This window comes from Cryptomeria japonica, chromosome 3 (genome assembly GCF_030272615.1).
Source record: "Cryptomeria japonica chromosome 3, Sugi_1.0, whole genome shotgun sequence".
In the NCBI taxonomy this organism is placed as follows: domain Eukaryota; kingdom Viridiplantae; phylum Streptophyta; class Pinopsida; order Cupressales; family Cupressaceae; genus Cryptomeria; species Cryptomeria japonica.
The window spans coordinates 54,026,659-54,053,441 of NC_081407.1; the positions used below are offsets into that span (position 1 = coordinate 54,026,659).

The 26,783-nt window shown below is 40.0% G+C and overlaps 1 protein-coding gene across 5 annotated transcripts in view; it reads right to left on the reverse strand.

The window, feature by feature from the left end:
- Positions 1-3,092: 3,092 nt before the first annotated feature.
- LOC131032863 (truncated transcription factor CAULIFLOWER D) overlaps positions 3,093-26,783 on the reverse strand; it is a 164,260-nt gene continuing 140,569 nt past the window's right edge. For 4 of the 5 annotated variants that reach the window (XM_057963957.2, XM_057963980.2, XM_057963972.2 and 1 more), the window contains 3 exons: positions 3,932-3,973; positions 3,726-3,847; positions 3,093-3,586 (listed from right to left, as the gene is read on the reverse strand). In XM_057963957.2, coding sequence (XP_057819940.1) covers positions 3,577-3,586; positions 3,726-3,847; positions 3,932-3,973 — 174 coding nt within the window. In that variant the 3' untranslated portion in view covers positions 3,093-3,576. Of the gene's footprint in view, positions 3,848-3,931; positions 3,974-26,783 lie in introns of all 5 variants that reach the window. The other variant, XM_057963965.2, reaches the window with a different exon arrangement.

Genomic DNA, 26,783 nt, shown 5'->3' on the forward strand with positions numbered 1-26,783 from the left:
GTTTTCATTACAATTTTGGACAACTTGAAGAATGGGTGAGATACCCACTTAGGATTTTTGAAGACTCTTTTGTAGATATCTTCAAGTATGTATAGAATATCCAATATATGCCCATGCATATAATTTTTTGAGCAACACCCCAACTTTGGAATTGTTGTCAAATGGGGAGAGTAGAGTGAAAAATGTATAGAGAATAATACAAGTATTTTATTGATACAAGTTTTTGATTTTTTGGTCCAAGGGGAGAGCCTTATAAATTTTGAACCGGTATACAAAACTTAGTCATTTTTCACGAGTGTTTCCATCAATGCCAAAGGGGGACATTGCTGACAATTGACACTCATGCAGTGGATACCAATGCATGGATAATGGATTAGGGTTGTAATTGATGGCAACTCTTCATGGAAATCCTATCTGGTAGTTATGGATTTTGGTAATTGCCAGAGCAAGTGATCCAATAATCTGTCATCAGTATTTTAGATAGCAAAGTACTTTTGGTTTGGAATCTTTGTGGTGATTTCGGTGGTCAGATTCGTGCACGGGATGATAGGGCTGATATGTAGAAATCATTTTGACATCATTTGGTTGATCTGCATATGTTTTAGAGATCTGGTCTAAGCCGACTTTTGTGACACGTTACATTGCACAATATGGATGACCGACGTGATGAATGTTTCATTTTGTGATTGCGGGATATATATGACTGATGTAGAAGATCTTTTTGAGGTGTGACATGAGTGAGTAGTGACCGAAAAACCTATTTGGCACAATTTCATGCGCACATTCTTAATCCAATATCTTACTAAGCAAAAGATGGCAGAGTTGCAGAGCAGTTACATTCAAACTTTTTGCACTTAACCAGAACTCATCAAAGCATTGTTTAATGCTATTTTGAAGTTCAATCATTGTAAATGATCTATAAGTCAATATGACTTCCATATTGTAATTGAACCTTTGGGTCTAGGAAGTGTGTTTGAATGCAAGTGCATTCCCTTTATGTAATACTTATGTATTCTTGATCATAATATATGAATATTGTTGGTTCCAATCCCACTGCACGGTGTTTGCCTTTCCGGGTTTCCACGTAAAAAATTTTGGTATTATGATTTTGTGTTCTTGCATTTTACTTTCTTGCATCTACTTTTGGGAAGCATGTGATCATGTGTCTTGGATCCAGAATATGTTTTGTGAAGACCTAAGCCGACTTGCAGCATTACATGTTCCATATTTTAACATTTTGTGAAGCTGACTTATAGGAGATCAGTTTTGCTAGTGCGTCCATATATAAGCTTGACTTGGTTAATGCATTTGGGTGTGGTTATAACGTGTGAGATTCTTTTGGGAGCAATTGAGCATAGTTTCACATGTGCACCTTGATTTGTGTTGATCCGATAAGTAGAGCAAAAAAGAGCAATTGAGCAGATCAATCACATGGGATCACTTTGTGCTTAACCGGAACTGATACTTGACATAGTTGGATGTTATTTTCCAATTCATTGTTCATTGTAATCATTTTGTAATTATCAGTAAGGTAGTGAAACTTCATTCGAGGTTGTAGCCTTGTTTTTGTAACTGAATAGTGAGCTCTAGGCAGTGTCCCTGAATGCAAGTGCATTCCTCTCTTGTAATATTATTTTGCTATTGGCAATAGTGAAATAATATTGTGGGTTCAAATCCCACTTTGGTTTTTCCCTTTCTAGGTTTCCACGTAAAAATATTGGTGTTATGGTTATGTGCTTGATTTCTTTGTGTTTATGCATTTCAGTTTCTTATTTGTGCATCTGGTTGATTAAGAAAACCCTATTCGTAATGTCCTCATCCATATGATGCTCATGATTTTTAAAAAGATCAAAGAACATTTACTTGGTGAACTAGCTTTTAATCTGGCACAATAACAGGAATGTCCCCCAGCTGAATATTATTTCCTAAGGTGGCGTTATTATCCACATCCACATCAACATGTTACGCAGAATTAGACACCAATTCTTTGACTTGTTGAGCAAGGATAGCATCATCAGGAAACCCTAGAGAAGAAACCCCAACATTAGACTCCGAAACAAACCCATCATTCTTCACAAAAATCTGACCAATCCCCTAACAACTTTCTATGTATTCTTTTGACTTCACAGGACAAACAGGATTCCCACCACCATCATTTAGTAACTTATCCAAGGAATTCGAGGTAGTGAGATTTGGAAGCAGATCATCCACATTGTTGTCCCCCGAAACCACAATATTCTGGTGAGCTACTGTCTTATCCTTACATGTAAATAACCCTACAGATTCCAGGCCGTGAGACACAACATAAACCTCTTGCTTCCCAACATCCCTCGTAGCCTCGTTAACTTCAAAAGTAGCAAGAGGTTTCCCAGTGGAACCATTAACTAATAGTTTATCCAGAATTGGATTATCGTTACTACCCAAACAATGTTCTGCCTTATCCAGAATAGAGGATTTCAAAAAATCCATAAGCAAAGGAGCGTCCAATTGCAAGGAAGTTTTACAAAAGTCTTTCTCCAACTTATTAATTTGTTGTTTCCAAATACCCTCATGCAATTTAGTGATACAGGTCCGAGGGCAAACATTATTAGGGTTAGTCAGGACTCAGATTTTTACCAGATGCTCCCCCTCCACAAAATCAAATCTTGATGATAAGAAAGAACCACAAGTATTACCAATTTGTTCCAAAACCTCTGGGTCCATAAATTCAAACGGTAATTTAGACAAGCCAAACCAGAAAGGAACTAATTTAAAGTTTGACCAAGCAGAGACATAAAATGGTTTCCAAGCCGAAACAAACACTAAATTTTTACCAAACAAGTAATGTGACGATTTTAAAACCTCATCCATAACAGAAGAAGAGTTGAAAACAATAATAAATGCATTTGCAGAGAGTAATTGAAAATAACGCATATCAGACCACTTTTTCTGCAATTTATGATGAAATTTAGATAAACTAGTTGCATATTTGTTATTTTGAAATAATAATTGATGAATACAATATTTTTTCAACATGAAAAGAAAGCATTTGAAAAATAACCCGTACAGAAAAATTTCCATAATTATTCCCGCTTTCCTCTTTGCACATCATATAACAAGCTTTTGCTAAGCATATATTGAATCTAATGTTTTTGGATTATCATTCGGGAGATATGACAATCAGTTTGTTTTTTATTTTTTACTTTTTCATTACCAACAGCGATGCCACCTGATGAAAACTTGTAACAGTGAAAAATAATTTAAGGATATTCCGATCAATTAGTTTGTTAGGAAGTATAGATTCTGATCGTAAAGGTATGGGTATCATAAAAGATAACCATAATGCGCTGTAAATTTTGCTCTTGTATACTTTTTCAATTTGAAATTTATTTTCAATGAGAAAATTATGCTAAAAAATGAAACCTCAAGCTCAAATTATAGCATAGATAGCAAACAAATTAGTGAGAGGTTCGTGTCTAGGAACAATAATGGAATACCTAGATTTCTTAATATATAATCTGTTTGAATACTATTGGAGCTTCACAGTGCCCTAAATAAGTTGCAGATAATCTCTTGGACAATAAAGTCCCCTTGAATTCAGGACAGGCTGCACAAAAAATCTCGTCATTAAATTTTTTCTTTTATTTCGGACCATAGAGTCCCATTGAATTCATGACAGGCTGCACACACAATCACTTTATTAAAAATTATAATCAATAAGCATAAATTATCATCATGAAAATTACGTGAGATTAAGATTAGGCTGATGTAGAATTTGTTGAGTTGCAGCATCCGTTTCCCAATTATTGTCCACTCCTTCCATAATGTCAATGTTAAGGTGGCAGGCCCTGCACCTTCCCTCCTCAACCTGTATCATGTTTAGAACTTCATTGTGGTAAAAAGCAAACGAAGCATTACGATGGTAATTCGGATATGCTTACAAGTCCATTACCTTTTTAAACAGGTTAGCGTTTTCCAGCGTAAGTGATTTTGCCTGCTTGACAATTGAAATCACCAGCCATTACCAAAAAAATTCATTACAATTGTGACCAGTAAGGAATTTACAGCAGTTTTGTTTATGCAGTGTATAGCACAATTCTGATGTAATATGCAAAACATGACGAAAAAATCAATCAAACTTGAAATGTGATCTAGAATTATAGCAATTGTTAAGGTCAGATGTCAAAACCAAGTAACAATTGAAAAAAGAGAATAGAGAAGAAAATTGAGTAGAACAGAACTGCAAATTATTTAATTGATTTATTCATCGACAGGTTACAATTTATATGTGTGAAATCTAGGGTCTGAAGGAGATTAAACAATGCAAGAAATAGAAACAGAGAATAAAACTGAGAAGATTGCTACAACAATGATAAAACTGTTATAAATCTAAATGCAGATTACAAAAAACAACACAGATACAGAGCTCTGCAGAGATCTCTTAGCTGTTCTAATAATAATATTGAAATGATTACAATAGCCCCTGTTTTATGGTTACAGAAGGCCAGTTCTTAAGCTTCTAGTGCACGGCAAGTTTGGTGAAGATCAGATTGTATGCAGTGACAGTCGGGTGTAGATAAGACGACTAAATCAGATTGCATATGGTGATGCAGAATAAGTTGCCCAGCTAGTACAGACGGTGAAAAGAGTCCGTTATAAAAATTAAAAAAAAAAAACACTTATTTCCAATGTTCCCCCTTAATTATGAACTGCTGGGGATCATCAAAAATTTGCATCAAACTTCTCCAGAGCTGTATACACTTGACTGATCAAAAACTCTTAAACAGTTCCGTAAATACTGAAATGTCTCCTTTGCCAATGGCTTTGTAAATATGTCAGCAAAGTCATCTTCAGACTCACAAAAATCTAGGCAAATTTCTTTGTTGTTGACAAGCTCTTTAATAGAATGATACTTGGTATAATATGCTTAGTTCTCTTATGAAGAACATATTTTTTGGGCAATGCAATTGGTGAGCTGTTGTCATGAATTAAGTGTTCTAACATCGTTCACATCCAAATAGCTTGACAAGCCGCACCAGTGGCTGCCACATACTCAGCTTTAGTTGAAGAAAGAGTCACAATGGGCTGTTCTTTTGAAGCCGATGACACAACACCTGCACCAAAGTGAAAAGTATATCCAAAAGTGTTTTACCTATCATCTATGCTACCCCACAATTACTATCCGTGTAGCCAATAAGACTGGAATCAACTGAAGTGGAATACAATATGCCAAAGTCCTTTGTACCGCTCACATACCTCAATATTCTTTTACTGGCTTGCCAATGAGAGTCTTTTGGAGACTCCATTAATCTTGAAATCGAACTTACGCCATACATAATGTCAGGTGTTGTGCCCATCGAATACATTAAACTCTCAACTAAGCTCTTAAACAATGTAGGATCAACACTGGATCCATCATCCTCTTTACCTAATTTCAAATTTGTCATAGCAGGTGTTGGGGCTGTCTTACAATTCAACATATTAAATCTTTTCAAGACATCACCAGCATACTTAGATTGTGAAATAAAAATTCCAGCATTAGATTGATGGATTTCGATACTCAAAAAATATTCCGTACGCTCCAAATCTATCATGTCAAATTCACTCTTCATCATTGTTTTGAAACCATCTATATTGAGATCACCGATAAAGATTAGATCATCTACATACAAGCAAACAATTACAATGTTACTTCGCTTGTTGACTTTGATGTAGAAGGTTGGCTCACAACTGCTTCTCTGGAAGCCATTTTGAATGAGATAAGAGTCAATACGACTCTATCAAACTCTAGTAGCTTGATTTAATCCATAAAGTGCCTTCATCAATCTATATACCTTGCTTTCATGACCCAGTATCTCACAGCTACACTTCCTCCTCTAGATAACCATTTAGAAATGCCGACTTTACATTCATTTGGTGCACAGACCACTTGTTGTGAGCAGCAATAGCCAATACAATCCTAACTGTGTCCAATCATACAACAAGAGCAAATTTTTTATTGAGATTTATTCCGGGTTGTTGTATGAAGCCCCTTGCAACTAGCTTTGCTTTATGCTTTTGCACTTCTCCATCAGCATCTTGTTTAGTCTTAGAAATCCACTTTACTCTTATTATAATATCTTCATCCATGGATTTTGTCCAGGTCTCACTACTCATAGCCTCTTCAAATGTTAATGGATCATCTATATGAGAAAATAAAGCAAAGACTTTCAGGCCTTCCCCTGGAATTCTGGGTTCAAGATGTCTTTAATGGATTAGCCAAGGCTTTTGGTGAACTCCTATACATTGATCCAACAACAACTGCTAGAAAAAGACTAACCTTTACTAGAATCTGTGTGGGTGTCTCACAATTCTAAGCAATGTAGGACAAAGTCTGTTAACAATTATCAGAAGGCAAAATTCAGGGGGTTTTACAAAAATTGCAATAGATATGGACACAATACCGATAAATGTTGGTTTAAGCAGAAAAACTATATGTGGACTCCACACCGAGCAAACACTACAAGTTACCAAACTCACACAGATCTCAATCGACAATATACTTCAGTACCATGGGATTACAATACAAGAATATGGTGTGAATGTTGTGGAAGATACAAACATATAAGTGCAAACTGTATGATAAGGTTTGGAATGAACAACCAGAGATCATTGAGAAATCCTGGAATGGCATGTTTTCATTGTCACAAAGGTGGACACTTGGCTAAAGACTGCAGAGATCAACTTAGAGGAGATACTGAGGAGATAAGAAGCAAATTACAGAAATTTTGGGAAAAGAAGGAAAATGTGTCAACTAATGAAAGAAGCACCTTACCTACTGAGTTAGGTGCATCTACTTCGAATTAATCAATAAAGGTATGGAGGGACTGCATTCTCACAAAGTAAGATCTTAACAGTTCCTATATAATCATGTACATAATTCCAAAATCTGCATAGCTAAGATGCAATAGCAAGTTTGAAATTTTATCTAGTCTTTTGGATTACTAGAGAAGTCGGCAAATTGTATTAAACTTGTCAAGTCGGTAAAAGTCTATAAGGGAGATAGTCGGTATAGTGGAACCTAGTGCATTTAATGCCTTTTTACCTTACCGCATGAAACCTGATAAGGTCAAAAAGAGGTACTTAAAGTATTTTACGCGGTCATTTTTCACTTAGCAATTTTCCAAGTGCAGAGCAGAGCGAATCAAAAGGCAATCAAACATTTCCAAGAGCAAATTCAAGGTATTTAGCATAATCTAAAACGCATTTTCAGCAGTTAACCGATCAAAGTCAAGTTGTAAATATTTGCGAAGTATTTACTAAGTTGGAAGTGTTTTCTGGTTATTTGAAACCCTAAGCTATTTCGTAAGTAGAATTTCAAGTTGGAAATGGCTCCCAAGGTACAGAAACCCGTTGTAGTAAACACCATTGAGCAGCCTACACTGAAATACACCTTACCTCCCAAAGTAGCATCCGAACCCGATGAGAAAATTGCATTCTCTCTTATTCCGGATAGGGTTCTGTTGATCGAAGATGTTAGATTTTATACCAAGTGCCGAGTTGAAGAGCTAGGTCATACTGAGATTAAGGATATGTATGACAAAATGTGCACCGATGGAAACCTAGATAGCAAGTTTGAGCATATCAAAGTTAAGGGATTGACCAAAGCCCTAACCTATCCTCGAGTCTTCAAACCCCAATGGGTCAAATTTGTCTTGAGCCGTGTGCATGACGATTTTATGTGGTTAGAGGATCAACCTTTCAAGATCACCAAGGAGATTATTCACATGATAACCAGATACCCTATATTCGACCATGCCCGAGCACAAAAGATGATTTCACAGAAGGATTTGATAACATTAACAGGTGTTGAGTCTGATAGCAGAGGTCTTAAGTTGAACAATGTGACTGATGGAGAACTAAATTTTGCTATTAGAGTTATTGGTTATTGTTTCTTCTAGTCTGCAAGAGAAAACTGTGTACCGTGTGGAGCTGTAGATCTGGCTTATAAAATTGTTAAAAAGGGTATACAAATTGATTTATGTGAAGTGTTATTGAAGAATCTTTCTAAAAATCTCCATACAATAAGGAAACCGGAGAAGAATAATATTGCAAACACACTAAAGTTTGGGTCACTCTTAGTGTATGTTCTATTTTCATAAATTCTTTCCTTTAGTCAGTAACATTGTTTGGGAATTACACCGGCCTATCACCCATCAAATAAATGATTTCATCAATCAGCTAGGTGATAATTTCAATATGATAATGGATGATTACTTCAATAGATTCCAGGAAAAGATGCATAGCAGGTACAGGATTCCACCTCAGCTAGTGGAAAAGTACAAGGATACTATATGTTTTGAAGTGGATATCGACTACTGTTATGTCAATGCAGTAGAACCCAGGACTCAATCATTACCGCCTATGGGTTATGAGATAGATTTTGACATTGCTCAACAGCAGATAGATGCCTTTTTAACACTTCCAAGGCATGCTATCGAGATCAGATATGGCACCTATGAAGAGGTGAAAGAAAAAGTAAAAATGTGCATTGTAGTACCAAAGGCTGCTAGAAAAGCCACCAAAATGATCAAGGATTTAACTGAGAAGTTTGGAGAAGGTTCTACCTCCACACCTACTAAGACATCAAGAAGGAAGAGTGATCAACTTTCGATCAAGGAAGAATCTGAAGCTCAAGAAGCAGCAATTACTCTGAGCACTGAGTTCCCAAAGGGCAAAGTTTTGAAAAGAAAGAAACAGGATACAACCAAGGTATCACCAACCATGCTAGCAAAGCGACCGAACACTAGATCATCTGCTGCGTCACCCAGTAAGAAGTAGAAGAATGTAGAAATGCCTAAGGTTACAAAAACTTATAGAAAGAAGACCAGAAGACTAATTTTGGATAAAGAGGAAAGTGACACAGAGTCAGAAGATGTAAATAAATTTCAGGTTGTTAAAAGCACAAAGGAAGATGTACATAGTGTTGACAATTTTTGTGCAAAATTAAAGCAATATGGTGGATTTGGGTCGTTTAGATATGTAAAATATGATACAAGCACAGATGAAGAGAAGAGGCAAATAGAAGAGACAGTAATTTGTGTACTTCTCAAGTTTCAAGTAGTTCCATTGGAAGTGGTTGATTTTCTTCCAAAAGCATTATACTCTCACATTGATAATAGATGGAAATATGCTATGGACTCGGAGAAGCAAATAAGAGAAAGAGTTTTGGTTCATCTCTTTCTAGATATGTCGGTAGCTGACATAAGAGATCATTTGAAAAACTATCAAACAAATTTTCAAGTCAAACAAAGGGCCTTGAAAATGATGAATGGCCTATATCTTGAAGTTGAAAACGAAACTAAAGAAAAATGGAAGAAAATATTCAGGATTCAAGCTGAAGAACCAAAAGGTGAAGTTGAAATAGTTGACATCACCGAGCAAGATCCTGCTTCCACTATTCAATCAAATAAGGATGTAATGGACACTGGAGCACAGGATGGAGAAATGATAGAAGGGAGTTCCTATGCCAAACTGATATCAAGTGAATCAGTTGTGGAACAGATTAAGTCTTATCCTCCGATCACCCAAGAAGTTTCTGCCGAGAAACTTCAGGACACAGATCAAGGTACAGAGGATCAAAAGGATAAACCAGTTGAATCTACCTCTCAGGCCACTGGCGAGCAACCTTCCCAAGTACCATCAAGCATCGAGACAATTGCCATTGAAACTCCAAGCAAGGAAACACCGAAGGATACAACAGAGGCTACAGGAACCGACAAAAGTGTTGCCTCTACCGAACAACATACCATGATGTGGGCTCATTCCTATCAACGCCAGGAAGGAGATTAGCGACGTAAGTGAGGGAATTGGAAGCCAATAAGAATATTGCGGACGGTACCCAGCTGACCATCCATGAGGTATGCTCTCTCAAATAAATATGAAGATTATTTCATGGAACATTCGCATACTTAATGGTCTACATAAACAGGAGGTTCTTAGGAACCTTGTTAAGCATCATAAACCTGATATTGTTTTGATTCAAGAAACTAAAATGTCTAAGGATAAAGTGGAAAAAATCAAAGTGTTTAAGAATTGTGGGGTCATGGGGGATAGCTCAGACGGTGCCTTTGGTGGGACAATTCTCTTTTAGAACCTCCATCATGTTCAGGGGAATCTTGTTTGGTTAGATAATAATATGGTGTTTGTTAGATTTCACCATATTAAAAATGTTACTACTTGGCTTCTATCTAATATCTATGCCTTGAATACTAGACAAGGGAGAAGCAAATGCTAGAAAAAGTTAGAATCTATCAGAGCTCAACTCAATACTAAAGGATAGGTGGCTATGGGACACTTCAACACGCCTCTCAAGGAGAGTGAGAAATTTGGGGGGATTCCTTCTCAGCTTGAGAGTAGAATGGATCTGATGAACTTCAATGATAGTCAGGCGCTACATGATGTGGATCTTTAGGGTGCTAATTTCAGTTGGACTAACAGAAGCATTGGCTCTGATCTTATTTAGGTGAGACTTGACAAAGCCCTTATCTCCAATGACTGGTTAAACCATTACAATTGCTCCTTGATGAGGCAGTTATGAAATGGTGGAATATCTCAATGGATGTCTCTGCCATGTTCCGGATGGCAAAAAAGTCGAGGCATGTTAAGGACATGGTTAAGAAATGGAATAAGGAAGTCTTTGGTGATATCTTTGCCTCCAAATCTGCGATTCAGCTAGATCTCAAAGACATTCAGGATAAAATCCAAGCTAATGGGTATCATGAGGTCTCCATCACCTCTGAGAATGAGATCCTATCTAAATATCATGACAATATTAGAAAAGAGGAGGAATTTTGGAAGCAATGCTCCCGTTCTCTTTGGCTTAAGGAAGGAGATAAAAATATTGGATTCTTCCATATGACTGCCACGAAACACAAAGCGACTAATAGAATTTCAAAAATGTCTATATAGAGGACCCTGTCTTTAGAGGAAGAGGAAATAAGGAAGGAAGCTGGATCTTATTTCTCTTCTCTCTTATCTGCTGACTGAAATCTGGATAAAGCTGCCCAAGCTTTACTCCTTGATACGATCCCAAATTTCATTGGGAATGACCAGAATAAATTCCTCTCTTCTATCCCCTCTGAAGTTGAGATTAAGAAGGTGGTCTTCTCCTTTGAAGGCAATAAAGCCCCCGGACCAGATGGTTTCCTGATGTTCTTCTTTAAGTATTTTTGGCATATTATTGGTGAAGATATTGTCAAGGGAGTAAAAGAATTTTTTGGCTCTAAGCAGATTCTTAAGGAGATCAATGCTACTTTTCTTGTTCTCATCCCTAAGGTCCCGGGTGTTGATGCTATGAATCTTTCTAGACCTGTTAGCCTTTGCAACTCCTTTTATAAGATTATTTCCAAGGTTCTCACCTTAAGACTGTTGTCCCCCCTTCTTGATATTATTTCTCTTCAATAGAATGGTTTTATTCCTGGAAGGTAGATTCTTCACTCCATCATCACTATCCATGAGAACATTCATTCATTGGAAGTTTAAAAAAATTAGGGATTTCTAATGAAATTTGATCTATCAAAGGCCTATGATCAGGTGGACTGGAATTTTCTTCTCAGAATCCTTAAAGCTTTTGGGTTTGGTGAGAGAGTGCTTCAGCTAATTTCCCAACTGATTACTTCCCCCTCTCTCTCTGTTATTGTTAATGGTTCTCCTATCCCCTTCTTCAAGTCTTCAAGGGGCCTCAGACAAGGGGATCCTATATCCCCTATTTTATTTGCTCTTTTGGTTGAAAGTTTGGGTAGATACATCAGCAAGCTTGTTTCTGAAGATCATCTGAAAGGTGTCAGGCCATCGTCGGCTGACAAGGTCTTCTCCCATCAACAATTTGTTGATGACAATGATTATGCTAGGATCTTGGACTATCAAGGAAGATAGATCTCTAAAATCGGCTTTGAATCACTATTGCCAAGCTTCGGGACAGCTGATAAACTGGATGAAAAGCTCCCTCTTCTTCCTCAACACTCCTAAAGACAGGCAAAGGAGAATTGCCAAAATCCTGCAATGCCAGATCAGTTTCTTCCCTTCTATCTACTTGGGTCTCCCTTTATGTAGAAAACCTCCTGATTCGTTTTGGAGCAGTCTGGTAGATAGGTTCTACAAAAAGCTTGCCAGTTGGAAAGGAGCCCTTCTTAGCCAAGCTGGGAAGATCCAATTATTAAAATCCTCCCTCCAGATTTTACCTGTGTATGCCTTAGCTTATTTAGAACCCCGAGCAAGTTTGTTGATGCCATTGAAAATATTCAAAAGTCTTTTCTTTGGTCAAGGGTTGAGACGAAAACGATCTCTGATTGCCTGGGATAAAGTCTGCAGACCTAAAAAATGGGTGGCCTTGGTCTGAGAAGCATTAAAACCCTTAATAGACCTCTCCTCACCAAGAAAATCTGGAGGACGTCCATGGAAATTGGTGAATGGAATTCAATCTGGAAAGCTAAATACCTATGCAATTCTCAATCCTCTCTTGATGAGTTTCTTACTTCCTTTGAAGCCTCTTTTGGATCTGTGATTTGCAATAATGATGCTCAATCTAAATGTGCGACAAGGATTGGTAAAAGATGGGCTATTAGTAATGGCAGAAAAGGAAATTTCTGGGAGGATACTTAGCTATTGGAGACCCCTCTTTCCAGCATGGATAGTTTTTCTCCTTTTACCCATGCTTGCAAGGGCGGATTTGGATCTAAGGTGGCTGACTATCGGAAGAATAACCAATGGGTGAATCTGAATTCCATAGACCCAATCCTCAACCCTTTGATGTTGTTGCTTAATTCTATGTTGTTAGACCCAAAGCATGAGGATAGGATTATTTGGGCAGGAACTTCTTCTGGCAGATTCTCAGTTGCTTCTACTGTTCTTTTGTTGTCCCATTCTCATGAGCTCCCCCCTGTTAGTCTAAAGCCTGGATTCGTGGCCTTATCCCCAAGATCAATATCTTCTTTTGGATTTTTCTGTAGAACAAAATTCTCACCGCTGATAATCTCTACAAAAGAGGCTTTCATCTCCCTAATAGGTGTTACCTTTGTTTATATGAGGAAGAGAATGTCAACCACATCTCTCTCCACTGTTCCTTTTCCTACTCTATTTGGTCGCAAGTCTTGCATTTCTGGAATCTGAACTGGGTCTTTCCTGCTTCTATTCAAGAGTGCTTCGTTGGTTGGAGATGCCTCTCCTTAAATAATTGTATCAAGCAATTATGAGATTTTATTCTTCCTCATGTGGTTTGGGGAATTTGGAAAGAGCGGAACAACAGAATCTTTAGGGACTCCTACTCTCCAGAAATGGCTTTTACTAAAATCAAGCAAGCCATTTTGGAAAATCTAAAAGCTGATGGTAAATCTCTTATTTTCAGGAACAAGGATGAGTTGGATTTGTTCAATAATTGGAATGTTTCTGCCTCTTTAGAAATGAATGACAAGAAGGATAAAAGAGGTAGCAACAAATGGTCTTTTCCTCCGACTAGTTGGATCAAAATTAATTTCGATGAGGCAGCCAAGGGAAACTGGGGCCGGCTAGGTGTTGGGGAGTTATAAGAAATGAAGCTCGTTATTGTATTGCGGTGGTGGCACTCCCCATGGGATCTCAGATTAGACCAACCACTTAGCCGAAGCCATGGCAGCTTACCAAGCTATTGCCCTAGACAAAATCTTGGGTTATTAATAATATCATAAGATGTCTTAAGGGTCTCTCCCCCCCATCTTGGACTATAAAAAATATTATATCTTCTACCAAGGAGACAATTAACTCCTTTGAGCGGTGTGTTATTTCACATAATTATAGAGAAACCAATACCATGGCTGACTCGGCTGCCAACATGGTTGTTCGTGCTGATCAAATGATCTGCTGGAGAGGTGAGTTGGATGTTCCTAATGATGCCCATGCCATCCTCATGCATGACAGAGTGCATGGAAAAGAGGGAGCGATAAGTGATGATAACAACGTACTTATCAATGAAAGTTGCTATAATGAATCGAAAAGAGTAGCGCTTGAAGGACGAGCTGGTGTTAAATGCGGACAAGACCTTGCATGCTTTCTGGGTGTCCATTTCTTTTTTGAGGGTTTCTATTCTCTATATTTTGGCCCCTGTTTTTGTTTTGTTTTGCATTGTGAAGGGTGTTAGAAATTTTGTTGTGGATACAATGGGAGGCAACAAGAAGAGGATTGAACCACTTACCTATGATCAATGGAAGAAGAAACTGAAAGCATGGGCTATCCTGGAAGCTACGAAAATGACAAGATATATGGAGCAAATTCTGGGTAAAAACCCCACTGTTACCAGGCTATTCAAAAAGAATTGGAAGGAGGGCAGAATTACCATAGGTGGGAGGACGACGGAAATTAATGAAGGTATGATTGCTGAAGTTACTGAGATGCCAATGTCGGGCAAAAAATTCTACAGGGATACAAAGCTCACAGAGACGGCCATCAAGCAATTCCCGAAGAAAGACTCTGAAAAAGCAAAATTGGTGAAATCCAGCAAGACCTATTATTCGCCAAAGGTGATTAAAATCTTATGGAGATAGGTTTTGTTTGTGGTGATGCAATATATTACTCTTGATGGTAGATACTCTCGAGTTTATGGTTATCATTTTGTTCTCTTGAATCACTTCCACCATAAGGATATGGTGTCAATTCCTTTCTAACTGTTTTGTTCCTTGAACACTAGTTTAAAAGATTTTAGGTCTAACCCGGATAGCAATCCGCCTATGCATGAAGGGTTAATGTTTCTTTTATATAATCATATTAAGGCCACTTTTGTTCAGCATTCCATCACTGATTTTTTTGCCTCAGAAGAAGAGTCTGAGACTTCTGATGACGATGATGATGAGGGGTCTGATACGGAGTTGGAAGGTGATTTTCACACGGATACCTCCACTAAGGAAACCGGAAAGGGGAAGGATAAAGATATTGCTTCTGGATCTAGCAGAAAGACTTCCGGCAAAAGGGGTAAGGGAAATAGGAAAATGGCACAGGAGGAGGACAGTTGGTTTGAAGAAGATGATGAGGATGATAATGGTATGGAAACTGAAAGTGAAAATGCTACCCCACCGCCTAAGAAGAAAACTAAGTGCAGTCTTGATATCACTGTAATCAGCCCAGAGAAGGAGGTTGGTATCTCAATGGCCCCTCCCCCTCCTTTGGATCCTAATCGACGGACTTGTGGTGTTGAGAAAGAGGGAAAGAATGTGGCAAAAGGTGAGACTCTGCCTCCTAAAGACAGAGTCAAAATTGTTGATGTGGAAACCCTGGAAAATAATGTTGGTTTTTTATAATTCAAAAAAGATAGTAGTGATTCTCCCATAGCTATGCTTCACATTGTAAAGAATGGGGTGATGAAGCTTTATAAGGTTATAAAATGGATCTACTCAGAGATTGAAAGTCTGAAGTCTAAATAGGCGGACTCTTCTAAGAAAGTGGACATTCTGGAAGCTGTCGAGACAGGTAACCTCAGCTCTTTGCCTGAATATCTGAAGGAATTAACTAGAGTCATCAGCAATGCAGAGGCTATCACTCAAGCTTATGGATCCCAATTCAAGGCTCTGGAGGCTAGGTTTAATAAGCTGGAAAAGAGGGTTTAGAGTCATGAGGAAACCCTGAAGAAGATTGGAGAACAAAGTCACAAAATTCTGAAAGCTTTTGTTGATAATTTCAGAGTGCTAATTAATAAATTGGAATAATTCTAGTTGGAAAAGAATACGATTGATATTCCCAAGGATAAGGACTTGACCCTTCAAGGAGTGGCTACTGGACCTAGTAAAACAACCCGTCCGCAAGCTAAGAAACTTGATGATTTCAAGAGTGTTGTTGCCTCTATGGCTCAACTAGAGAAAGAAGTTATGGAGCTTCTTAAGAATTTTTCTTAGTTGTGTTGGCTTGTGCTTTTGGCTTTCCCTTGGGTGTAGTTGTGTTGTCCTTTTGTTACTCTTGGATCTCTCACTGGCTTTTTTTTTTTGCTAGTTGTCTCTGTTTGTTGTTATGTGTTTTCTAGCTGGACCTTTCATGTTTTATCTCTTTTCTAATTTGATGTAAAGGGTTTATGGGCCCCTTCAAAACCTGTTTTTCACATAATCAAAAACTATTCCCTACTACATCCCTTTCTATTTTCAAATTTTTGACCTCTTCAAAATAAGAGAAATACTTTATTTTCAATGAAGTCATATCATTATCAACATTACATGATTCTTAGAAAACTCACATTCTCTCATCTTTTCAATTGTAGTGAGCTACTCAATAGTCAACTTCATACCCCATGGGCATAATCCACACTATTCTGGGCTCTACTGCTTCCATCAGACATTGATCTTTATAGATTATGAAGCATATGGTTTGCTCATACTTCTCCGCAATTTTCTTAGGGATCCTCTTTTTGCTTTTCATTGCTGCTTGGAAAGATTTAAAGTATCCCCAAAGAGAAAATATTATCATTGTTGCATCTCCAACTCCCCATAATCCCTCTTTGATCTGCATGGCCACCGGTCTGTCATAGGCCCATTGGACCTTTCCTTTTATACCGCGTATCTCATTCAAAAAGCATAGAGTCAAGCAAATAAGAAGAGTACAATATTTGAAAGTATGGTTTTTATCGTGGTTGATCTTCTTCAAATTGCTCAACAACTCATTTAGGAGGGCTAAACACAGGTCATACCTCTTATCATCCTTGCGCATCTGGTATGCAGAGTAAATGGCAGTACCGGAGATAGAATTATACCTGCTTGATTGGTAAACCTTGTAACCGACCACCATTGATGCAAAATTTCACATCATTCTCCAAAATGTCATTTCCCTTGCTATCAAATTTGGAGTGAATGGTGGCTATCACCGTGTCATTCGATACTTTCCTCAGGCTGGGCACCTCATCGGTTTCCGGTAGGCCTATCACGACACAAATCACTTGCTTGGTGATCTTGTGTGGCCTTTCAAGCCATATAAACTCATCATGAACATGGCTAAGAATGTACTGGATCCACTCTGCTTCGTCAAACAACAGAAAGTGAATGAACTGCAAGAAACCCTTGTCTTGAAGCTTCTTGTATTTGGGTTTGAGATTTCCCAAACTGTCAGCCAAATGTTTGTTGTACAGGTCCAGCACGCCCGCATTTCCAAGATCCTCGAGATCACAGTGTATGTAAGCCCTAATATCTTCATTGTGGAGAACACTATAGGGCACCGATGAAAATGCACCTTTTGAATCATCCTCAACCAAATTGAAAGAGTGTTTCTTGAAAACAAGTTTGACACTATCCTTGATCTCAACCACCAAAGGGGTGGAAACACTCGAAGCTAAAGTCATTTCAAATGCTAGGGTTTGTAAAAACTGAAAGCCTCAACAGATAAATACCTTCATTTGCAACCGGGTGCTAAATTCACTTTGGAATCACTCAAATCGCTGTTGAAATCGCCAATTTTCTTTTCTCTTCTTCTCTGCACTATTCTCTTGGTTGTATTGTGACAAATGAAACTTTGAAATGCACTTTTGTCCTTCGAAAACCTAATTTTCCATTGTAATAAATGCAACCGGTTATCATGAGTTTCATGAAGTCGCATACCGAAGCATCAAATCCTTTCTGAAACTTCCGGATAACATCTGCATATTTGATCTAAGCCTTTTTCAATCTTACATAATCGATTGTAGACTAACGAAGAGGGGGTTCTTAGAATCTGTATGAAAAGTTCCCCCTAAAGCATAAAGCCCTAGTTACGGAATGAAGATCCTACACTGGATTCGGGTGCACATCCATTTTATGCTTTAGATTCATCTTTTCTAACCCACATCTTCTCATGTTTGTCTCTGATCTCTTCTATCATCACTTTTCCCTTCTCATATGATTTGTTTTTGTCTACCGGAACATTGTTCTTGCTTCTGCAGTACTTTGCAATATGACCAATTTTGTTGCATGCACGACAAACAAAATTATTCTACATAGGTCTGAAGTTCATCTGATTTGGTCTCATCCTGTATTGGTTAGAGATATGTCCAAACATCCTGTTATCACAAAAGCTTGCACCCTTGTTGAGCTATCAACTCAGCAACCTTGTGAAACATGGAAACAACCCCAAAGTTTGGGACCTTGCCCAAGGGGGTTGAATCTCTGGAGAAGGTTGGCTTCCTTCTCTATCTAGGTACAGGTGTTGAACCAACTCAACACTTCAAAGCTAATTCCCAAGCCTACCCTAGCAACTTGCAGAGGAAAAGAGAAGAGAGAAATTGCTTGAAACAAAGGGAGGTGATGCACCAAGAAGAGATTGTTTCTCTCCCTACCTAAATGACACAAGTAATTAACTGAACACCCTGAAGATGCACATCTTTCAGTTGTATAAGTAACCCCAATGCATAGATGAAGGTTAGAATCCACTGAATGCCAAGGGGGGAGAAGGATTCCCACAAGTCACACTGAGAAAACCAGTTAACGCAACATATATGAAGAGAAAGAGCCACAACATGCACCTATGATGAAGGTAAGAAAGCATACACAACATACATAGGTTGAAAGAAGGCAAGAATAGCGTTCTTCAATTAATCATAAGGCCAAATGTCAATCTTACACTTGCAGAAATGCAAAGATTACAAATCTTCCAAAGAAGAGGAGAGCATAAGAAAACTCCAAGCAGCAGGGAGAGAGCCCTTTACAACGAGGCTTAACAGCCTTATATAGAAAAATGGGTTACAATGGTGATCATGACCCCTGCATGTTAGTCTGGAAGAGCAGGGAAGTGCATGCACTTGACTTGTACATACAAGCAAGCTAGCCATACCTCCAAAGGCAATCCTGAGGAAGATAGATTGACTGACCTTCCAAAGTCAGACATTAAATAAGTCACCTAGCATGGCCTCGTACCTCCGTTGATGGAAATCCTGCCCAAAACATTAAATGCACCCTTGTGGCTCCACAAAAAAATAGTGCATAAGTCACCAAAACTATCGGAGCATTTAAAGCCTTGAGTGTTGATCACGCCATCCGGAAGTGTTGCAAATCAAAAGTAGGCTTGGAAGACTTCAGAGACCGGGCTCTCGAAGTGAGGAAGACAAGGGAGGAGCAAGGAACCTCGGGGTTCCGGAGTTCCGAAGGAACTAGGGAGAGAAGGCAAAAGGGGAAGGAACTTCGGAACCTTGGGGTTCTGGATTTCCGGGGAACTGCTCAAAGGAACTTCAGAACCTCGAGGTTCCGGAGTTCCAGGATAGAGAGGTAAAGGGTTAAAGAGAGAAGGGGAACTTCGGAGACCGGTGTCACCGTAATTGGGGAACTTCGAGGACTGGGATCACTATAGTCGAAGAACAAGGAAATTGGGAACCTCGGGGTTCCGGGCTAGAAGGACAAGGAATTTGGGAACCTGGGGGTTCCGAAGTTCCGCGGTAGAAGAACAAGGAACTTCGGAACCTTGGGGTTCTGGAGTTATGGGGTTGAGGAACTAGGAACTTTAGAACTTGGGGGTTCCGGAGTTTCGGGGAACGAGAACAAGGAACTTTGGAACCTGGGGGTTTCGGTGTTCCAGGGGAAGAGAACATAAGAAAAGCTAAGGGAAGGAAGGGAACTTCAGAATCTTGGAGTTCTGGAGCAAGAAAGAAAGAGGCTAAGGCAAAAAAAACTTGGAACGTTGGGGTTCCGGAGTTCCAGAGAAGAGAAAGAGAGGGCCAAGGAACTTCCGACAAGGAAACACTTCAAACCATGATTTCACTGCTTTTCTCCCTGATCAACTAGGCAACGTTCGTCCATGGAACATATCTTTGATCGGTTCTCACTGATGGACCAAGGGAGTCATAAAATGACAATATTTTTGGCGATTTTTGCGAGATGCTTGCCTGCTAAGCATGAAGTCCAAAAGCCTTAACCATCTATTGGGCACTGAGTCATGGAAGACCCAAACATGTGTGTGCCATCAGTTGGAGGAAAACTAAAAACTAGAGCATACACCCCTCTTAAGGAGAATGCGGCATGCGCATAAGCGCTTACAAAAGCAAAACAACCTCTAGTCTAATATTTACATAGTCATCACAACCCTCTTTAGAAGCAAGGCTTGAGATGAACCCCATTCACTGGGATTGGAAGAACTTCACCATCAAGCTTGGAGAGATGAAATGCATTAGCCTCCTTGCAACTAGTAATGACATATGGGCCACTCCAGATAGCATCAAACTTGGAGTGTCGCCCAGCTTTGGCTTTGTCTGCATCCCACTTGAGAACTAGATCTCCCTCTTTGAAGACCCTTTTCGTATACTTTTTGTCAAAAACCTTCTTGACCTGCCCTTGATGAGTCTCAAGTGTATACATAGCCTTACTTCTAAAATCTTCCAGCTCCATCAGCTCAGCTAGTCTTACTGTCATGGCATCATTCTCTATTAATTCCAGCTGATGTGCTAGTTCAAGAGAGGGTAACTCCAGGGAAGTTGGAAGTCTTGCTTCCTTCCCATATACTAGCATGAAAGGGGAGTTACCAATCGCCCTCTTGGGTGTGATCCTGTCAGCCCATAAGGCTGTCCTCAACTTAGTGTGTCATGCCCTCTGATTGTCTTCAATTATCCTTTTAATTATCTTGATGAGGTTCTTGTTGGAAAATTCAGCTAAGTCGTTACCTTGAGGTTAATAGTTGGATGATATCTTCAAGTATACACCATGCTTAACTGCCCAAGAACTGATTTGGGTACCAACAAATGCCCAGGCATTGTCTGATATGATGGTGGAGGGGACACTGAATCTTGTCACAAATATCTCAAGGAATTCCAACACTGAGGCCTCAGTGGCATCCCTTAATGCGACTGCCTCCGTCCACCTAGTGAAGTAATATGTTGCGGCCAAGATCCACTTATGGCCAGCACTAGAAGGTGGGTTTATCATGCCAATGAAGTCTAAACCCCATTGGGCGAACAGTTGATCTGCTTGGATGGTATGAAGAGGTAGGGCATCTAGTCTTTCCTTCCCAGAGAAGAGAGCACATTTCTTGCAATTCCTCACCCATCTATGTGAGTCACTGAGTAAGGATGGCTAGTAATAACCAACCCTCATTATTTTGATAGCCATAGTCTTTGCAGAGAAGTGGCCCCCTGAAAAGCCATCATGAAATTCCTCTAACAATCTGCTGACTTGGTTTTGCTCGATACATCTTAGTAAGACTCCATTGGAGTCTTTTTGAAAAAGAGTTCCATTCACTAAGACATAGGGAAAGGAATGCAACCTGAAATGCCTTCTTTTGGTCCGATCCAGACCTTGGGGGTATCTACCTTCCATTAAGAAGGTGGTCATGTCACCTACCCAACTGAATTGAGTGTTGTTGTCAGTTGGTTGATCTTCCTATAATAAAAGGGTGACCTCTGAAGTAGTCTCAGAAGATGAGACAAGCTGTTCACATAGGCCACTGCCTCTTACAAGTTTGGTGATCTTGACGTTGATGTCATACTCCATGACCTTGGTTATCCACCTAGCCCTCTTCTCACTGATATCCTTGTTTAGAAGGAAATCCTTAACACTTGCATGCGGAACTAAGAGCTGGATCCTATTGTTCGACAATATGTGCCTGAACTTTTTTAATGCCCTTACAACAGTGAGGACTTGCTTCTCTACATAGCTATATCTATGTTCATAGTCCTTTAGCCCCTCACTAAAGAAAGCAATAGGTTGCTCCAACTTGTCATCATTCAATTGTGTTAGGATAGCTGAAATGCTGGATTTTCCTCCAAAGGTATAAAGGATAAAATCCCTTTCATAATTAGGATTGACGAGGGTAGGGGCCTGAGCAATTGCTTGTTTGATCTCTTCTAAACCGGCCCTTCCCTCCTTGATCCAATAGAAAGCCAAGTTTTTCTTCAACATGGAAGTCAGGCGTTTGACCATGGTAGCAAGGTTGGGAATGAACCTCCTCACAAAGTTGATCCTACCAAGGAAACTTTGCAATCCTTTCTTGTGACTCGGAAGTGGAAGAGAAAAAATAGCCTCCACTCGCTCTGGGTCAATGGTCAAACCCTCCTTGGATAAAATGTGTCCTAGCAATCTTCCTTGATCAGTAGCAAATATGCACTTGCTAGGGTTCAGAGACACACCATACTCCCTGCATTTCATGAACACTTGCCTAAGATGACCAAGATGGTCATCTGCATGCTTCGAATAAACAGTTATGCCATCAAGGTATACAAGCACAAACCTTGCTAATACAACCTTGAAGGCCATGTCCATTGCTCTTTGGAACGTGGCACCTGCATTGGTTAGCCCAAAGGGCATTTTACAATAAGCATAGATGCCCCACTTAGTAGTAAATGCAGTCTTGTATTCGTCTGATTCCCAGACTAAGATCTGATTGTAGCCTGAATACCCATCCAAGAATGAAAAACTTTCTGAGCCACCGACCTTTTGGAGAATCTACTCCATAGAGGGAAAGGGATAGTGATCCTTGAGGGAGGCTCTATTGAGGTCCCTAAAGTCTACACATAGTCTGATTTCCCCATTCTTCTTCCTTATAGGGACAAGGTTGGCCACCCAGGAGGAGTGCTTGATAGGGAAGATGATATTGGCTTCTATTAGCTTGGTCAACTCCTTCCTCATTAGTGACTCAATCTTGGGGTTTATTGGCCTTAGTTTTTGTCATACTGGCTTTATATCTGGGTTTAGTTCTATGGTATGCTGGGCTAAGCTAGGGTCAAAACCCTTCAAGTCTTCATTGGTCCAAGCAGCTATGTCATCATACTCTTGGCAGAGCTTAACAAAGGCCTCTTGCTCGGTTGAAGAACACACCTTGCCCAAGTTCAAGGACCTACCCTCAACAACAACAACTGGCTTTTAATCACCCCTCTTTGCAGGCAGGTTCATCTTCTTCTTCGATTGATCATCTGAGTTGAAAATGCCTTCCAAGGTAACTAGACCTTTAGGCAACTTGTTGGAGTTCAGCTGCATGATTTGATCTCCATATTGGTCTTGCAGCTTGGATTGATTTTTAGTAGAAAACTCTTCTTCATTTTGCAAGAAATTGACGATCTGTTGATCGCTTTCAAACACTTGCCAATTCACTTGATTGTCCGGGACAGCAGGCCTCACAACAAGTCTGATGTGTTTCTCTTTCTCTCGTGCAACATGCGCTCGTACATCAAATTGAGCACCAATCGCTGCAAGCCTATCAGCATGCTTGTACTGACCTCTAGGAATGCTCTCCATATCGAAGGCCTCAAATCCCTCAATCAAATCCCGAACCCTGTGTTTGTATGATTTAAGTAGGTTGTTTTTTGCTACACTTTGGGCTTGGATGTCATTATCAACCAATTCACTATCTCCAAATACTTGTAGAGATCTGATCTTTCTGCTTTGTGCAAGTTGGAGACCTTGGATCAAGCCTTCATACTCAACGACATTGTTAGTGCAACCAAATTGAAGCCTAAAGGAAAATAAATATTTCTCCTGCTCAGGAGAAACAAGCATCACACCGACACCTGCACCATTCTTGTTTCTTGAAGTATCAAAAAATATGTTCCATAACCCCTTTGAATCTCCTTGCGTCTTGATGAGGTTAGGAATAGGAGTATCCTCTTCATGGATACAATAGATGCCAAGCCTAGTCTCTTTAGTCTCAGCTAATGGATCAAACTGAAAAGAATTGGCCCATTCGTCCAGCAAACAATCAGAGACCTCTTGCAAGAGAGTAGCAGGCTCACGGACAACACACTCCTCCCCCTCTTCATGCAAAGTGCAATTCATGTTTATAGGACTAGGGGTGTAAGCCTCAATGTGGTTTTGCACAATGGGCTCTGCCCTTATGGTGACTTTGGTACCATACCTTGTTCGAAATAGCATATGGGACCAGTCGAAAGACAAGTACCCATCTATCTTGGCAGTGAAGTCTCTACACAGGCAAATTGCAAAGAAGGCATGGAGGTCGATGATTGATATGTCTTGCAAGACAGTGCAACTAGGGCATGCATGCAAGGTTAACTTCAAATTTTGTACCACCCCTATTGTCTTAATAAAAGTGCCATCTAATTGGACCACCCCTTTGGTCACAGGTTCCTATTCTATGCCAAGGAGATCAGCTACTTTCTTAGGCATGACTGAGCTACTAGCTCCCGAATCTATCATGCAGTTGTGGACCAAGTTGTCTCATATGATTAAGGAGAGATAGAAAAGGGGAGGCTTGCTGATATTGCTTTAAGCTTCCTCCTCCTTGGGTTACACCAAACTGGTGGAGATTGCCTTTTCTCTTACTACTGCCTCCTCACCTGACTGATTGACTTCCTTCAGTGCCTCCTTAAGAAAATCCCTTTGAGATGGGATTGAAAGGGCCTCCCACATAGTGACGTTGACGTTGGCCTTCTTCATTTGATCAACTATGTTGAAAGGGACACCAGCTGTTTTTAAAGGCCCTTTTGAGGCTACAAGGTTTGCCTTTGCTCTTTGGACGACTTGGGTCTCCTCCTACCTTTTGTTCCCTTGCATGGTACTTTGTCTTGTATCATGGATGGCTACATTGGGTGTTGGAGCTTGGACTGATGTTGAAGGTGAGGTAGCCTCCATTGCTCTCTTCTTTGACCTTGCATACTGCAACATGGACTCACCATTTGTTTGGTTCAAACCACAAAATTCCGCCTCCTGCCAATTGACAAAGGTAGAATCCCCTTGTAAGTGAGCTTGGGGACCAACACTAGGCTGATTTGGGTCATATTGTTGGCCAGAAGTGGTCGGCTCATCTTGAAGTACTAAAGTTTGACAAACCCTCCACTTTGGCATACACCTTGGTTGTGTGGTTGATTACATGGTTGACACCAATCTTGCTCTTGGGCAAGGTTATTTTGTATTGGAACTATTGCCTTTGAGTTGCTTGCGTTTGTGGGGTTCACACTATTCAACGGCCTGGCATTGCTCCATTGGTTTTGCCCTTGGAAGGCTGGCCTATTTTGCTGATAATTCTGACCTTATGATTGGTAAGGTCTGCTATACTGAGTTTGTTGCCTTTTTAGTGTTACCAACTCATTTCCAAAACTTTGTAGTAGAGCCTTGACCTCATGGAGCTCATTAGAGGACGTAAATAGTGTGGATGGTTGACTTGCAGGTGCCATGGGAATAGGAGCCAAGGTTGGTTGTTGAGTAGGAGCTTCTAGGAAGAGAGGCATTGGAGGCCTTGGAGCTATCTTCCCAGCCTGAATTAAACAATTTTTTGCTCTTATGGCTATGTCATATGCACCCGGTAGAGAGACTCCACCCATCGATTGTACCATGACAGCTATATCGTTGTTGAGAGCTCTAAGATAATACAAGAAGGCATGATTTGGGGATGGCTTCACTAGAGTAGGAATCCTATTCCATGTCTTATGGAATCTAAAGTTGAAGTCTCCCATGAACTCGTGGGGTGCCCTCTTGATCATAGTTAACTGCTCCACAACTGATAGGTGATCACTTTTGTCTTCAAAATGGTTGCACAATTTCTCCCCCAATTCATCCCAATTGTGGATGGAGTTAGATGACAACCCTCTATACCACTGCAAGGCTTTGCCTTCCAAGGATGTGGCCAAGAGTTTGATAGCAACATCACCCTGAGTGATGTTATGGAAGCAGCAGATGTTTGCAATGTCTTTAATGTGCTCAATGGGTGTAGTAGTTGTTTCACCAGTGAAGTATGGTATACTCTTCAACGCAGCCATTGGTATGTCATTCCATTGAGTCAAAACAAGGGGACTCCCCCCATTGAAGGTAACAAAGACTTGATTTCTTTCCATGTGAAACAATGGTCTGTTGATATGAGTGGTGGGAGCCCTTGATAGCAAAGGTCTTGTAAATGGAGGAGTATAACGAGACCTGGGAAATGGAATATTTACAACCTCGTCACCCTTGACTGGTGATAATGAAGATCTACCTCTCTGCCTTCTAGGACCTGCAGATGGAAGCCCTATGAATTGGAACTTGCCTCTAGAAGACACCCTTGTATGAATTTTGGGCATGAAATCCTTAATCGACACCTCAGGGGCATAGAGGTCCCGAGTGAGGAAGTTGGGGAGTTTGGAACCTGGGTTTTTGAGTTTTCAGATCTAAGCACTTCAGAACCTGGGGGGTTCCGGAGTAAGATACCTTCACTGACTTCGGAACCTCGGGGTTCTGGGGTCCCAGACTTATGAACTTTGTGTGAGCACGAACTGGTCCTTGAGAAAAGTTACCAAGTGCTTGAGAGATGACTGCCTCTAAAGGCCAAAACACTAAGAATAGCACTAAATCCTTAGAATGTGAATTGAATAAGTCCCACCGGGCGTGCCAAAACTGTTATCACAAAAGCTTGCACCCTTTCTCAACTATCAACTCAGCAACCTTCTGAAACATAGAAACAACCCCGAAGTGTGGGACCTTGGACAAGGGGGTTGAATCTCTGGAGAAGGCCAACTTCCTTGTCTATCTAGGTGCAGGTGTTGAACCAACTCAACACTTCAAAGCTAATTCCTAAGCCTACCCTAACAACTTGCAAAGGAAAAGATAAGAGAGAAATTGCTTGAAACAAAAGGAGGTGATGCACCAAGAAGAGATTGTTTCTCTCCCTACCTAAAGGACACAAGTAATTAACTGAAACACCCTGAAGATGCACAACTTTCAGTTGTATAAATAACCCCAATGCATAGATGAAGGTTAGAATCCACTGACTGCCAAGAGGGGAGAAGGATTCCCACAAGTCACACTCAGAAAACCAATTAACATAGCATATATGAAGAGAAAGAGCCGCAACATGCACCTATGATGAAGGTAAGAAAGCATACACAACATACATAGGTTGAAAGAAGGCAAGAATAGTGTTCTTCACTTAATCATAAGGCCAAACGT